Source organism: Mustela nigripes, chromosome 14 (genome assembly GCF_022355385.1).
Source record: "Mustela nigripes isolate SB6536 chromosome 14, MUSNIG.SB6536, whole genome shotgun sequence".
Lineage (NCBI taxonomy): Eukaryota > Metazoa > Chordata > Mammalia > Carnivora > Mustelidae > Mustela > Mustela nigripes.
The window spans coordinates 97,648,089-97,665,550 of record NC_081570.1 but is presented as its reverse complement, the minus strand read 5'-3'; the positions used below and the strand labels follow the sequence as shown (position 1 = coordinate 97,665,550).

Here is a 17,462-nt window from a genome sequence, read left to right as displayed (position 1 = left end):
AGATTCCTGAGTGCAGTGGGGGGGAAGAGGAGAGGGAGAGAAAGAATCTCAAGTAGATTCCTCACTGAGCACAGACCCTGACTTGGGCTTTATCTAATGACCTCAAGATCATGACCTGAGCCAAAATCAAAAGTTGGACGCTCAACTGACTGAGCCACTCATGCACACCTGAATAGATTTCTCTAAAGAAGATAAATAGATATCTAGTAAGCACATAAAATGATGCTCAACATCACTAGTTGTTAGAGAAATGGAAATCAAAATCACAATGAGATTATCACTTCACATGCATAAGGATGGCTGCTATTTTTTTTAAAAGAAAGAAAAGAACTAGTGTTGGCAAGGATATAGAGAAATTGAACTCTTGTGTACTGTTGGTAGGAATGTAAAATGGTGTGACCACTGTGAAAAAGTTTGTTTAAACATAAAATTACCATATGACCCAACAATTCTATTTCTAGTTATATAGCCCCAAAAATTGAAAACAGGAACTTAAACACTTATATGTCAATGTTCATAGCATCATTTTTCACAACAGCCAAAAGATGGTAACTCAATGTCCATCAACACATGAATGGGCAAACAAAATGTGGTATGCATATATACAATGCAACATTATTCAGCCATAAAAAGTAATAACGTTCTGATAACAGGCCACAGCATGGATGAAAAACATGTTAAGTAAAAGAAGTCCATCTCAGAAAACCACCCATGGTATGTGATAAATATGATCAACTACATTAGGCAACTCTATAGAAACAGAAAGTAGATTAGTGGTTGCCACGGGGTGGGGGACGCAGAGGTTCAGGGGAAAGGGCATTGACAACTAATTAGGTATAGGGTTCCATTACAGAGGGATGAAAATGTTCTAAAACTGACCATAGTTATGGTTTACAGCCCTGTGAATGTGCTAAAAATCAGGGAGTTGTACACTTTAAATGGCTGAACTACATGGTATATGAATTGTATCTCAATATAAGTTGTTTTAAACAAACTTAACTATAAGAATAGAAATCCTACAACAGAAATCTTTTTGTATAACCAGAGATGCACCAAGATAAACCATCCCCATCCTGCTCTACAACAGCAGTACCCTATTTATTCAGCATGGGAAAAACGACTTCCTCCTACCACCCACAGTTTCACATCTATGCACTAGGCAAAAATTCTCTCAAAACTATCAGATCATTTCTTTATTTAAAAAAAAAAAAAAAAACCAGTTGTATCTTAACTTCTAAACCTAATTTCATTTGGCTCTATTTCCTAGGAAAATTAACAGTACCAATCTGTTTACAAAGGTTGAAGGTTGGCCTAGGAATGGCACTTGGGGGGCTGTAACTGCTCAGAACAAGGTTTCTTAATTAGGAATCATGAATCCCCTAAATTTGAACTCAAAATACTGTACATAAATTTTTCTAAGAATATCCATACACCTTATCTTTCATCAGATTCTCATAAGGGTCTAAGACCCAAAAAGGAGAATCAATGGCTTAGTTCAACCAACTGTGTTTTTGCATCATTTATCTCCCTCACACTTTGTCATTGTAAAACAAGAAAGCTGGCTTCTCTCTCATACAGCAGAATTATTACAAAGCTCAAAGTAACCAGTTACTTATCACATGAGCAACTCATTTTTTGTTTCAATCAAAGACATGCCCAAAGAGTCAAATTTTTAGAAGGTGGCTCTGAAATGAATCAAGGAATCAAAAATTCTAAGTTGAATAGGAAAAAATACTGTTTTACTCTTTTTTCCTATTAATAATTCCAGAGAACCATTTACTTCTTTAAAAACAAAAAATAATAATCCTCATGTACCTACTATGTGTCAGACATAATGTCAGGAGCTGAGGACACACGAGTGGAATCAGTCTAAGCCCTTAAAGAGCTTACAGCATAGTAATTAAAACCTTTTTTTTTTTTAAAGAACAAGAAATAAGAATTCATGGCATAATACATATGATACATCCACGGCAAATAATACAATTATACATAGTACAGTAATACATCCATGGCAAAACCTTTTCCCTTAGGACGAGCTCCTTGGGAAACTCGGACATCTTGTAAAGCTTCTGTTTTGAGACACAGATCATCTTCTAAACAATACTTTTCAATTCATATGATTTCCCTCCTAAATCCTATTTTACAGAAACCCAGTATACATTACAGCTTTCGGGGCCAAATGTGTTTCAGTATGTAGAGAGTACTTATTTCAGCATATGTCATGTATAAAAGGAAGTAACAGCTCTGAATGAGACAAAGTTCACTCTTAAAATTCCAATTCCTCATCCTTCTTTATTTTCCTATCTTAAAAACTCACAAGACACACTTGTTAACCACAACCAGTCTTAATAAATCATGACAGATCCGGAAAAGTACCAATCTAAGGTAATATGAAATAAAAAACTTAAAATTCTGAATTGCAAACATAATACCAAACTCAGAAACAGGTAGAGAAAATTCTAGTCTCCAAAAAAATCCTTTCTAATTGGACTACTCTTTCCCTAATATCTAAATACTTCACTAGTAAGTACTTCCTCTAGAATCTATTTCACTAGTAAATACTTGCATTCTATTTCCATCCAAAAATATACTCTTACCTGATCATATTCTGAAGCACCAGGATAAAGAGGCCATCCCAGGAACAGCTCAGCTATCACACAGCCCAATGACCACATATCAATAGCTTCACAAAACGGTAATCCAAGAATAATTTCAGGGGCTCTAGCAAAAACAAAAGAAGCAAATTAAAAAACAAACATTATTTGGGGAAATTAACTATGTCGACTAAGCTCTGTTTTAGTACCAGCTTAAGGTACATATTGATTTAAAGAAACTGAAAACTATCTTTGATATAAAAATCCATCATTTGAAACTTCTGGGGCCAGATGTGTTATGGAATTGAATGTTTTTTTGAATTTCAGAAAGGTATCACCATACATAAAACTACATATTGCATAGTAATCCCAATGGAGTTTAGGAAAGCACCCCAAAATCAAACACATTAGTATTTCCACAATGAAACAATTGAACAGTCATACTAAGTTGGCTAAATAAAGACTTAAATCACCTTACATTAGTTCAAGACAGTTTGCCAATAAATGAGCTTATGCCAAACTTAAAGTTTTTTAATTCTGAAATCACAGATAAGGGATCACAAATTTATTCTTTTTATTCTTAGCACCTTTTTAATTATAGAAAAAAAATTAAGTGACCTGATCAATAAATATCCCTTGGTAACAGAAATGCCTTCTGTAGAGATATCATGGTTGAAAGCACTACAGAAATATTCACTTCCATTAATGCTCAAAGTGAGAAACCAAACCCTATGGAGCCTTGAAGAGAAGACTAAGATAAACTAAAAGCTTTATATATATATGAACATATCTAAGATAAAATCATTACCCACTTGGGTGCCTGGGTGGCTCAGTGGTTTAAGCCTCTGCCTTTGGCTCTGGTTATGATCCCAGGGTCCTGGGATCGAGTCCCACATTGGGCTCTCTGCTCAGCGGGGAGCCTGCTTCTTCCCCTCTCTCTCTGTCTCTCTGCCTACTTGTGATCTCCCTCTCTGTCAAATAAATAAATAAAATCTTTAAAAAAATCATTACCCATTTATAGAGGAAACTGAGGCAAACAGAGTAAGTAATCTGCCCAAAATTACAGTTAATAAGTGGAAGGGCTAGGATTTGAACCCTGGCAATCTGGGCCCAGAGTTGTATTGTACTGTCTCCAAAAAAGTAAAAGTTGTATATATCCACCTATATAAATCTATTTGGCATGGTAGTATACATGGCATTTTTTTTTTAAGATTTTATTTATTTATTTGAGAGAAGACAGTGAGAGAGAACATGAGAGGCGAGAAGGTCAGAGGGAGAAGCAGACTCCCCATGAAGCTGGGAGCCCGATGTGGGACTCAATCCCGGGACTCCGGGGCCATGACCTGAGCCGAAGGCAGTTGCTTAACCCACTGAGCCACCCAGGCGCCCTACATGGCATTTTTTAAACCATGACTAAAATTATGAGATAAATGGGTTTAAAGGGGGGATGCTAATAACAGGTTATTACTAATATCAATAATAATAAAAGATGACACTCATATAGCACTTACTCTGTGCCACTCACTGTTCTAAGTTCTTTACAAATGTGGTCACTTACTCCTTACAACAATCCGATGAAAATAGATACTATTACTGTTAAGTCATCAATTCTTTTTTTTTTTTTTTTAAGTAGATTCCATGCCCTGCATGGAGCCCAGCATGGGGCTTGAACTCACAACCCTGAGATCAAGAGTCAGATGCTTAACCAAATGAGCCACCCAGGTGCTCCAAGTCATCAATTCTAAGGTGCTTTTTTTTTTTCATATTTTAACATCTCTAAAATCAAGAAAATACTTGCAAATGATGAGTATTTTAGCTTAATGGCAGTGCATTTACCTTATTGGTATATAAATGTTTCAACCTCTAATCAATGGTATCTTAGATGCTATGTAATAAAGGATCCTCCATTTTACAGATGAAGAAACTGGGCACTGAGAAGTTAAGTAACTCACCCAAGGCCACACAATTACTAACTGATGGAGCACAGGCAATCTGAATCTAAGAGCTGAGCTCGTAAACATTTTATCATCATCTCCAGACAATTTCCTTCCTTCTTACAAGTCACAGAATTAGAATCTGTAAGGAAGGGCACACCAAATCCAGACCCCTTGGCAGATCTGTCTCCACAAGGAGCCCTTTAACAGACTGTGTCCCCTCATGGAGTGCCTAGATTTCTCCAACTTTTAAATATTATGTGCACGCTGCTGCTCTGGGGCAGGGAGGACTGAGCAGGGGCTGTATAAAGGGTATTTCCTTAAATAAGAATATCCTCCCCGAAGTAATTTTCTAAGTAAGTAGCCCTTAGAAAATAAGGTAAATAAGAGGACTTCTCAGGATCCAAAGGCTTTCCTGATCCTAGAACAGGAACAGCGTAAGACTGATCCAGGCCTGCTAAGACTTCGCTATTTGACAGCTATCTATGGAAAGACTAATATCACCAGTTTTTATACTAATGATGTGAACTGTGGTTTTGTTAGCCAAAGAAACGAACTTCGAAAGGGATATTCCTGTTGCAGGTGGCTAGAGCGACATATTACTGATGAAATTTCAGAGTTTAATTAAATCCCAATCACGGTAGCATGTTTTTAAGATGGCACAAGTTTAACAGCATTAATAAACTAGAGCATAAGAGTATCCAGAAACATAAAAGCTTTTCTAAAATTGAAAAGGGGACAAAATTTTTACTTTCAGTGAGCAGAATCATTAATTTCCAAGTTCATGACAGTGCCAAAAATAGCTGGCAGGGAGCACGCAAATGGCTTTGTGCCAAAATAAAAACTGGGCTTAGAACATTCCTAAGCATCAGTTGAAGAGCAGCAGATTGATTTTTGCCATTCCCACTATTCCAGGAAGACATTTTAAAATCCAAAGGTAGGTCATAGGGAGGGGCAGGCCACCCAATAACTTATTTCTTTAGAAAGGTAGCAAAAATATGTGATAACTATTAGGCTTCCAAAGCTTAAAGTTTCAGGGAAATTAAGAAAAACATTAATTCCAGCCCCCAAGCCTCATTAGACAAAAAAATCCCCTAAAGACTGACTGGAATCAGTTTTTCCATTTGGTCTCACTCTGCTTCCGGAGTAACAAAAGCAGCTAAGGATTTCCAGCAAAAACTCACTTAAAACAGTAACTCTACCACATCTACCATACAAAAAGTTAAGTATCAAAGAAAAAAAAAAGAAAGTAAAAATAAAATAAGGTTGCTCAGTCTAGTGAGGGATTTTCACTATCATTAGAAACTAGAAATACTGTCTCACCTAAACTCTAGGAAGCAAAAAGACTGAGGTTCTTTTCTTTTACTGAACAGAACATTTAAAGCAGGCTCACCTCTAAAGACTGAATGTTTTAAACTCTGAATTCAGATTATAATTCTTGGTGCTATCTTCATTACTGTATCATCTTTCCCCTTGCCTTCCATTATCTCTCAGTCCTTCAACATAAACTCTCAACACTAAAATTCTGCTTATACTTCATCTGTTAGGGAGGCTGAGTGAGGTTAATTACTCTTCTAGGTCCCACTCCAGCTCTGACATTCTAACAACTGAACATTTAAAAAGATGACCTATAGAAACACATGGAAGAGAGGGAAAAAACCCAAACTGGCAGTATTCACTTTTGTAGGAAAATGGCATTAACTGTACTTTGGACTTAGTGGGTCTCCTCTTTGAAAATACATCCCATCCTTTAAGAACAAATACTAAGCAGGCTGTAATGACTAAAACCAGGTGGCAGAAATAGCAATTCTTGCCTTTTGATTTTCCAACTTCAAATTTCTTTAAACTAAAAAATCCCTCCAAAGCCATAAAGCATTATTTCACTAGAACATGGAGCAAGTTGTGGTTAGGATCACTTAACAGAACAAATTAAACCCTGCTCATTGTCATGAGCACTCTTGTTTCTTCCTGCCCATCTCAGAGGCATCAAACTTACTTACCAGATCAGAGATATTACATAAAGCCTAACTTCCTGCATCTGTGGCTTAGGTGAAACTGTTTATTTGTCTATGTTAAACTGAAAATATGCTTTCCTTCTCTAGCTCTTGTCCTTCCATATATAACAAATACAGTGATCTCAACTTTAATAAAGCCAGTTAAATTGTTCAGAATGGAAAAGCACTAAGCTTGTAAACATGGCAAACCCTTGTGCCTAAACTCAAGCCCCAAAAGACAGCAACTTCTTTGGAAGTAGTCGGCAAACACAATTATAGCGTCCAGGAAATAAAATATATTATTTCCATTGGCTAAGACATAAATGCCAAGCCGATGGCCAAAAGAGAAGTATGGTGGCAAAAATTTATGTCAACTGATAATATTTTGGCATGTAATCAGAAGATGAAGCAATGTAAACTAAAAAGGAAGGTAAGAGGAAGTCTGGCTTTGGAGCCAGGATGCTTCCCTGGCCAAAGAGATTTCACAGAGGTTTTCTAAAAGACACCAGGGTGAGGACTTAACAGACTCTAAATGCAACGCAAAGAGGACCACTGTGGATAAAATTAATGGTAAAGAAAGAATGCCTGAGCTGCTATTCCATTGGCCTGAGGTTCATTATCAAGTATTACTGTGACATAAGAGCATATTCATGTTAAATTTCAAATGGAAAAAAAAAACCCTAAATGCAGTTAAGCCCTGGATACTGAACTTCAGTATGCACAGTAATTACTCAGTAATATGCAGAAAGAACTCCTGTTTTTAAGGGGTAAACTGAGCTCCAGTCACAATTACTCCTCTAGTTGAGAACTAAATGCAATGAATCGCCAGGATGACTTGTTGAAGAGTAATTACCAGTGGACTTAAAAATCTGAAAATCGTATTTCTTATAAAAACAAAACATAATCGAATTACTCAAATGACAGCTGAAATTAAATCAAAAGGATAGGGTGCTTGGGTGGCTCAGTCAGTTAAGCATCTGCCTTTGGCTTATGTCATGATCTCAGTGTCCTAGGTCAAGCCCCATGAGCCCCATGTTGGGCTCTCTGCTTGGCAGGGAGTCTGCTTCTCCTTCTCACTCTTCCTATGCGTTCTCCCCCTCTCTCAAATAAATAAAATCTTTAAAAAAAATTAATCAAGGGGCACCTGGGTGACTCAGTCAGTTAAGCATTTGCCTTCATCCTGGGATCCAGCCCCACATCTGGCTTCCTGCCTAGCAGGGAGTCTGCTTCTCTCTCCCTCTCCCTGCAGCTCATGCTCTCTCTCTCTCAAATAAATTAAAAAAAAAAAAAAAAAAAGTATATCAAAAGGATAGGAAAAGGGCCAAAGACCAGCAACCTAACACTAAAAATTATTCAAATGAGTTAGTTATTAGAGAAAGCTAAGCAGCCAGAACTATTTACCCTTCAAATCTCCTTTACCCTTTAAGAGAAAATTCCATTAAAATTATTTCACAAAATAATTCTTACTTCTAATTGCTTTTCAATCTTAACATTGGCTTCCGTTACCACAGATAAGGCTACGAGTTAAAGAACACCTGCAGGCACTGACTGGAGAAGAGATGGAGAAGCAAGAGCTGATCAACCCCCACACCCTTCAGCAGTGCCCTTCCTCCTACCTCCCCAGTGCTCCAAAGTCGAGATGCAGAACTGAGCTCTTAAGTGCACCTGTAGAGTGTTTCTGTATATATACCTGAGTGGGTGGTGGTGGGATTGCTCAAAGGAGAATACTAAAAGAAAAAGCAATCAGAACCTAAATCTTCTAAGTCATGAATAACTAACTAAATGGAGGTGAGAGTTGCAAAAATAGCCAAACTGCCTAGAGCATAATGAAATGAGAAACCAAGGCCGTAGGAATCTCTTTACTCCATCTCACTCAAGAAATAATCAGAGTTTTACAAAACTATAAAAGGAAAAGATAAAAATAGAGAAGAATGGATTGGAAGACATAATGCTGTGATGATGTCATTACTACCCAAAGTGATTTACAGATTCAGTGCAATCCCTTCAAAAACCAATGATGTTTTTTGTAAAAATAGAAGAATCCATCCTAAAATTCACATGGAATTTCAAGAGACTCCAAATAGCCAAAACTTGATTTTAAATTTTTAAAACTTACTACCAAGCTACTGGTAATCAAGACAGTGTGGTACTGGCATAAAGACAGACATACAGACCAATAGAAGAGAGGAGAGAGCCAAGAAATAAACCCCTGTATTTGTGGTCAATGAATTATGACAAATGTCAAGACCTTTCAATAGAGAAAAGATAGTCTTTTAAGCAAATGGTGCTAGGAAAACTGAATATTCATAGGCAAAAGAATGAAACCGAATCCCTAACTTACACCATATACAAAAGTTAACCTAAAAATAGACCAAAGACCCAACTATAAGAGCTATCTATGTCTGTATTCTTACATTCTTTTAAGTAAGAGCTAAAAACTATAGAACTCTTACAGGAAAACAAATGGGAAAAAGTTTCATGACATCAGTTTGACAATGATTTCTTAGAAAGAATACCAAAAGTATAAGCAACAAAAAACACCAACTGAACTTCAATAAAATTTAAAACTTCTGTGCAAATACCACTGACAAAGTAAATAGGTAACACAATGGAATGAGAGAATACATTTGCAAATCAACTATCTGCAGAGGGATTAATACTTAGAATATATAAAGAACTCTTAAAACTCAACCAAAAAAAAAAAATCTAATTCAAAAATGGACAAAGGACTTGAACAGACATTTCCCCGAAGATACACAGATGTGCAATAAATGAAAAGATGGTCGGGGCACCTGGGTGGCTCAGTCATTAAGCGTCTGCCTTCAGCTCAGGTCATGATCCCAGGGTCCTGGGATCAAGCCCTGCATCAGGCTCCCAGCAACACAGGAAGCCTGCTTCTCCCTCTCCCACTCCCCCTACTTATGTTCCCATTCTCTCTGTCAAATAAATAAATAAAACCTTAAAAAATAAAATAAAATAAAATAAAAAAATAAGTGAAAAGATTCTCAGCATCATTACTCATTAGGGAAATGTAAATCAAAACCACATGAATACCATTTCATACACATAAGAATGGCTATTATCCCCCCGACTTCAAAAAAGAAAAAAAGGGGAAAAAAAGCTGTTGATGAGGAGGTGGAGAAACTGGAATCTTTATTCATTACTAGTGGAAAATAGTTTGATGGTTCCTCAAAAAGTTAAACATAGAATTACCATATGATCCAGCAATTCTACTTTTGGCTATATACCCACCAAAAGAATGGAAAACAGGGACTTAAACTCTTGAACGCTAATGTTCTTTGTAGCATTATTCATAATAGCCAAAAATCTGGAAACCCAAGAGAATGGGTAAACAAAATCTAATACATACATGCACCAGAATATTATTTAGTCATGAAAAGGAATGAAATTCTGATATATTTGATAGTATGACTTAACCTTGGAAACATTATGCTAAGTGAAATAAACCAGACACAAAGGGACAAATATCAAATATTGTATAATTCCACTTACATGCAATATCTAGATAGGCAAATGCATAGAGACACAAAGTCAAATAGAGGATACCAAGGGTAGGAGAAAGGTGGGAGTTAACACTCAATGGTCACAGAGCTTCTGTTTTGGGTGATAAATAAAATTTAGTAGTGGTGATAGTTACACAACACGGTGAATATCCTTAATGACACTGAATGGTTCATTTAAAAATCGTTAAAATGGTAAACTTCATGTTAGGCAGATTTTACACAATTAGATGTATAAAGAGATGTAAAGAGATGTGTAAAGAGATGGCATCTCTTCTGAGCCTTGTACAGATTAAAATATCCTATTATTTTCACACTACATAAAATTCTAAGCTCAGACTTTCTATTTACTCAAAAGTTAATATAGGCATTTGACAGATTATCTCTTGATATATATCCTGATAAACACATTGGATTACCTATTTTTTTTGTTTATTGTTTCACTTCTTGATTGGGTGAGTGGGCAATTGTATTTAATTGATCATTAAAATTAAGTATCAAATTCCTTAAAATTTGTAACTAGACAAATAGATAAATAAATGAGGTACTGAGGAAATAAAAGCTCATTTAAGAAGACTTACCCCTTTTCTTTCAGTAAATCTTCTTGGTTATAGCACAGACAACATTATATATACCGACATTTAAGAGCTGTCCTAATAATCATTATATACTAAAAAGGCAGCTTTGTTAGACACACCAATCTGGAAATATAAATCACTAAAGTATAAGGCACTTGGGTCAAGGACATTCTAGGATAACCAAATAAGGTCATAACTGATTAAGTTCGAACTATTATGGAGCTGTTAAAACAGGAAGTACCCTTAGCAATCATCAGATCCAATTCTATTACAAAAGAAAGAAAATGTCAAAGAATGAAATGTTGCTAGAGTTAAACCTGGAATTATTCCCAAGGCATCTTACCTGCCAAGAAAGGAACTTGAAAAAAGTAGCAGCATATGCCCAAATTCATTACAAGTAAGTAAACATCTTTATATTTTTAAAGACTCTTTAAAATGGGAAAACTAGGTATAATGGTACTAAAGAAGGAACCAGATGCTAGTATAATTCAACAAGGAACAACCTTCACAATCGGACTGAATTAGATTTTCTAGTGTTAAATAATAACTTCAGAAATAAGAAAATATTACATATAGGAATGCCAGACAAGGAATGAAGTAAAACATATTATCCTATTCTACTTTAGAATCTGTAAATAAACTCATTGTTTGTTATATGTAACTCTATGTAATATATGTTAAATACAGAGACAGATCTCTAGTCTAAGATATGCTTTTTTAGCATTTGCCACTTGCCTGTAGTAACGTGACTGTAAGTAGGTTGAGCACACAGCTTTGGAAACGTGACTAGCAGAACCAAAGTCAATGACCTTCACTCGGTAGGGTTGGCGCACTGGATCGACCAGCATTATGTTTTCAGGCTTAAGGTCAGCGTGAATCAGACCAAGGCTCTTGAGCTTCATCAGGGCTGTGGCCACCTGCTGCAAGATTGGTCTGATGTACTTGAGTGGCAGTGGGCTAAACTTGTTCTGCTTTAGAAAATCATACAAGTTCTGCTCCAGCATCTCAAACACAAGGCAGGTGTGATTCTTATGTTGAAAGCACTCATAAGAACGAACAAAATTATACTCATCAGCATTTTCACTGCTTAGGCGAGAAAGGATGCTCACTTCAATCTGTCCTTGTCTGGCATAGGAGGGGTGGTTCTTCAAGATTTTAATAGCCACAATTTCCTTCGTGCTCCGCTTCCAGCACTTAGCCACCTGTCCAAATGTTCCCCGGCCTAGGAACTCCAACACTTCATAGCTATTGGTCATAGAGCAAAGGATCTCATGCTGGACCAGCTGGTAGTCCCCTTCTCCACTGGAACTGCTACTCTTTGTGGTCACAGTGGTGGTCGTGGCAGCAGCACCCACCACAGTCCTGTTTTGCAGCATGAGAGGGGGATGTTCTTCTATGATTTGCACGCTACCGTTGCTGTCAACTTCCTCACTTTTTCTTTTCAATCCACATTTTTGATATGGCTCAAGCAAAGAAACGTTGTTTCTGTGAGTCAGGGTCTGGCTGCTTTGGAAGGTTGATGGAGCAGCACTGGCCGAGCTATCAGCAGCTGTTACAACAATATGCTCCACTGCAGGAGCTGGAAGGAGGAGGCCCTGGTCGTAGGCAGGGATGTTGAAATTTGCTACCTGGTGAGAGGAGTTGGCTTGCCCTTGTGTGGCTGGGAGGGTTTTGCTGTGGGTATAATATTTGTCGTTGCTGCTCTGTCCAGAAACATCCCAGCTAGAGGGCTCTATTTTCAGTTTCTTCGCACTGCAGAAGGCACTCGACGACACTGATGGGGGGGAAAACACCTGCAGCTGTGATGCCATACCTACGTTGAGAGAGAGCAAGAATTAGACCCTCAATTTTACACAACCCCTCAATTAACAGAGCAGAAGACTTTTAGTTTAGAAAAACCACAAGTAAAGTATAACTACCTGCCTGGGGTTTTATTTTATACATTTTCCAAAACACATTTCCTATTACAGAAGGATCAATTTTTTGGTCAATCTCACTCTTAATCACTCTTCAAGACTCAGCAACAGTTGGTCATATTGTTAAAAGAGCATAACATCTATAACGGTTTATAAAATAATAACCATAATAATAATAATGGCTTAGAACACTGATCACTTACTATGTGTCAAGTAGTCGTCTAAGCACTTCACATACATTACTCTTTTAATTGTCACCACAACTCTTTGGAAGAGATACTATTATTTACACTTTACAGATGAGGAAATTAAGATACAGAGTGGATAAAGTAATTTGCCCAAAACAGCACAGCTACTAAGTAGCAGCACCAAGCTCTTTGGCCCGAGAGCTCATTCCATAGCTCTGTGTTCACTCCTGCCCTGATGAGCTTTTTGATCAACTATTTAAATTGAGACATAGAAGGCACACTTACAAAATTTAGACAGGACTCAAATTTGGGCAGATACTCAGTATTTGCTAAGTATCAGATTCAAAAAGACCACAATAGGGTAGAAACTACAAGACAAAAATAGCAGATGAAATTTAACATGAATAGAGAATCCTACATAGTCCAAAATATGACTAGCACAAAGCAGAAGGATAAGAAATACAAGGTTTAGTGGGAGCACATGTATATGAAAGACACTTTCATTTGGTAAGAGAAACATATAATAATGTTTCCCCCCCCACACACACACACCCCAAAAGCTAATTCAATCTTAAACTACATTCATAGAAATAGTGTCCAGAATGTACTGGACAAAGTGGATGCTTATCTACTCTGTTCAGTTAACTATTTTAATAGTGTCTAGCTCTGTCCACTACAATGTAAGGAGACACAGATAAAATGATCACAAAACAAGATGGTGTGAAGCCTATCGAGAGGATCTTCTGAAGAACCACAGGAAGTTATTCTTAGAAAAACATGTAGAAAGGGAGTAAAACAGCCAAATTTTCTGTCCTGGACTATCCCATAAACACCTCAAACTCAATAAACCCAAAGACTTCCAAAGCTAATACTTTCAGAAAAAAGTTGAAACAACTGACAGAGCATAACAAGCCATTTCCTACTTATCTTCCCCTTCTCAATCATATAACCCTCAGATGCTGTGGGGCTCTATATTAATTCTTTTCTTGTCCATACTTTCCCTCTTCCCAATAACTACTTCCCAGGATTAGTCATCTACAAAAGAGTCTCAAATCTTTATTTCTAACCGAGACTTCTCTCTCATCAACTCCAAATTCTTATTTCCAAATAACATTCCACACTGCAATTTGGGTATCCTGCAGACATCCCAAATTTAACAAGTCCAAAATTAATCTTATGAGCCCCCACCCAACCCCTAGTCTTCTAACTCAATTATGATACTACATCTTAAGCCAAAAATCAGGCAATGAGTCTCGGTTTCCTCATCTATAAATTGGTGATAATAATTCATGGGATTATTCTGAAAATTAAATTGTTTAACACATGTACAGTCTCAGTGCCTGGAGTTCATTTAGTATTATTATCCTGAATCTTCCTCCTCCCTTATTACTCCACCTCTAATCTATAACCAAATCTTACCAATTCTACCTCCTAAGTATATTTCAAAATCGGCCATTTTTTTCCTACCCCTTTTGGGACCATTCTAGTTCAAACAGCCAATAGCCTCCAAACTAATCCTGAATGCACTCTGGGGATCTTTGTTTTTAAACTGTGCAAATCAGATGACTGCTCTTTCTTTCTTAACCACCTTCCTCCCCCTGCCTTCAGGGTTTTCCACTGCTTTGTGGATCAAGTCCAAAATCCTCAACCTGCCTTAAAACACTCTCCAAAAATCTGGTTGTTGTCTTCCAGAACCTCCTCACCTTGATTCCTCCATGCCAGCCATCCTGCCCATACTGCCCTTTTCAGTTCTTGGAAGGCCCTCTAATATTGTGATAATCTAATAAGATTTTCTTCCGAGAAAACCATTCATTCACACACACACACACACACACACACACACCACTCACACACATACACCCCACAACTACCACCCCCCACCCACCCACCATGCACTCCCACAGCACCCTGTTCCTCCCTTACAACTCAAAATTATTTACTCAATGTTACTCCCATCTCCAGCTACAGTGTTAATTCCATGATAGGTGCCATACAGGTCTTGTTCTTTGCTTATAGCATCAGAAACTACCATAGAGACCCTGGCAATATTCAGACATGCAGTATTTATTGGATGATTTCAACCCCTGCCTACCAACCTCTTATCTACTCCCTACCACTCATATTAAACTTCAGGATTTTCAAATGCCTGGTTTTATTTTTCAAATATCCCTCCATTTTCTGTGTGCATCTTTGAGATATAGAGGGAGTCTTCACTCCACTAACATAGTTTAATTTTACTAGTCATAAGAGAATAAACACACACAAGAAAGGAAGGAAACATGACAAAGGATGTTACAGAACATAAAAAAGCAATGTGTACATTTCTTTGTGCCTGAATGCAACTAAAAACCATCTGCACTGGACTAGACAGCTGGAATGAAGAACAAATCCTCAGCCTTCGATTTCTAAAATGTGGCCTGGATTTACTTTAAACGAGAGTTTTCATAATTTATATGAATCCTGAAGAGAAAAAAAGTGTAAATTAAAAGCTAAAGCCAGTGCAATTTAATTCCAAGGCTACTTACAAGTCCTCTTGTTCTGCCTATTATCACTGACATAATACCAAATTAAAATAAAAGAAAGGGGAGCCTGGGTGGCTGTCATTAAGCGTCTGCCTTCGGCTCAGGTCATGATCCCGGGCTCCTGGTTCGGAGTCCTGGGATCCAGCTCGCATGGAGCTCCCTGCTCCCTGGGAAGGCTGTTTTCCCTCTCCCACTCCCCCTGCTTGTGTTACCTCTCTCGCTGTGTCTCTCTCTATCAAAAAATAAATAAATAAATAAAATCTTTTTAAAAAAAGAAATGAAAAGAAAAATCTGAGACCAAGTGTACCTTTACAAAATTTACCTATTAAAATATATGCAAAAATACTTCTCACCTATTATAAAACTGAGCCAATTTTTAAACAATGAAAGGAAGCAAATTTTTGAAATTTGTTTTCCATTGCGTATCTGTTGAGCTACTAATTTTAACAACCTATCAAGAAACAGGAGCACAACCTTTATGTGCCTAAAAGTATTTGATAAAAGAATTGAATACAAAATTTGCACTTTGTAGCTATATCAAGGAATATGAAAACTTATAAAGTTAATAAATCTAAAAAGAATTCATGAAGTATAATACCAAATTTTTAAAAATATGTTCATAACCAGACACTTTAAAATACTACATTTACCAGAGTAATGTTATGGACAACTTTTCACCCAATAAATAAAATAACAGATACGGATGGTTTCAAGTCCTCAGTGAGCCCTGCAAAATGCACAAGTTCTAGGAATTTTTCTAAAGGCTTAAGGATATAAATGGACGTGATTCTTATTCAGTATGACAAACTTTTAAGTCTATCCATAGGGAAAGAACAACCCAGAATTTGACTGGCTTTCCCCACAGTAAGGGTGTGTGGTACTTAAGTCAGTACTATGCCAGTGTGGCTGGGACTCATCCTGACCTCAACAAGCACAAGGTGAGAAGAAAATACAAAATCAAACCTTCCTGGAAAAATCAACACTCTTGGGACACCTGGGTGGCTCACTTGGTTAAGGATCTGCCTCCAGGTCATGATCTCAGGGTCCTGGGATTGAGTTCCATGTCAGGATCCCTACTCAGTGGGCAGTTGGCTTTTCCCTCTCCTTTTGCCCCTCCCCACTACTCATGTTCTAATAATAAATAAAATCTTTAAAAAAAGAAAAAGAAAAAGAAAAATCAACACTCTTATCTATATAACATCCTGAAATTCAGCTAAAAGCAGCCATTCTTAGACATAAGATAAAGATACTATGTTCCAGAAAACCGCCTCTGCAAAATGCGGAAGAAATTTTCTTCCTAGGGTAAGGCCTTCCCAACAAAAATATGGAACAGAATTAACATCTGCAGAAAACTTACTATGTATCAGACTCTATTAAGTTACGAATATTACCAATTCGCAGGAGAGCAGTGCCCAATAAATTACTTGGGATTTCCTAAAAATGTTGCACCTCTCTTCACCTCTTGAATTTACTTTCACCTCTCTTGTTTGACTCCAGTAATAAACGTCTTTTCATTTCAAATCTGATTTCCAAGGATTTAACTATCCAAGTATATTGACAAATTTGACCACAGTATTCATGGGGAACTAGAACTAACAGGCAAAGGGTTACTAGCATTTGTACTTATTGCTAAAGAGAACTGAGTCTTGCTAGAACATACAGCTTTCAAATTAAAGGCTTCCCTACTCCCTGCCGTGGTCACATCTACTGAACATTTACATGGTGCCCCACATTATGGGCACTACAGGTAGCTAATATTACTACAAAGGATTCAAATATTATAACTATGAAAGGAGAAGTGAGTTATGACAACCAAGGTAATCATTTGTCAGTGTTCTGCCCTTCCTTTCCAGGTAACTTACATCTTCCAGCAGGAATAATTTATTATTCTAGTAGGAATAATAAATTCCTACTGCTTTTGCTTAGCATCATCTTTGCCTCTTTGATACAATTTAACAATTGGTGACCTAAATAACCTAAAATCAGTACTGTAAATTGATTGCTTCCTCTGGCACTTGTCCTCAGCTGACATGTACACAGATATAAATCTTCCCCAGCATGATGATATATAAAGAATATTCAGGGGCACCTGGGTGGCTCAGTGGGTTGAGCCTCTGCCTTCGGCTCAGGTCATGATCCCAGGGTCCTGGGATCGAGCCCCGCATCGGGCTCTCTGCTCAGCAGGGAGCCTGCTTCCCTTCCTCTTTCTCTGCCT

At 37.3% G+C, this 17,462-nt stretch overlaps 1 protein-coding gene across 4 annotated transcripts in view; it reads right to left on the bottom strand.

The window, feature by feature from the left end:
• HIPK1 (homeodomain interacting protein kinase 1) overlaps positions 1 to 17,462 on the bottom strand; it is a 51,762-nt gene that overhangs the window by 28,984 nt on the left and 5,316 nt on the right. For all 4 annotated transcript variants that reach the window (XM_059375803.1, XM_059375802.1, XM_059375804.1 and 1 more), the window contains 2 exons: positions 11,357 to 12,434; positions 2,598 to 2,721 (listed from right to left, as the gene is read on the bottom strand). In XM_059375803.1, coding sequence (XP_059231786.1) covers positions 2,598 to 2,721; positions 11,357 to 12,432 — 1,200 coding nt within the window. In that variant the 5' untranslated portion in view covers positions 12,433 to 12,434. The remainder of the gene's footprint in view (positions 1 to 2,597; positions 2,722 to 11,356; positions 12,435 to 17,462) is intronic.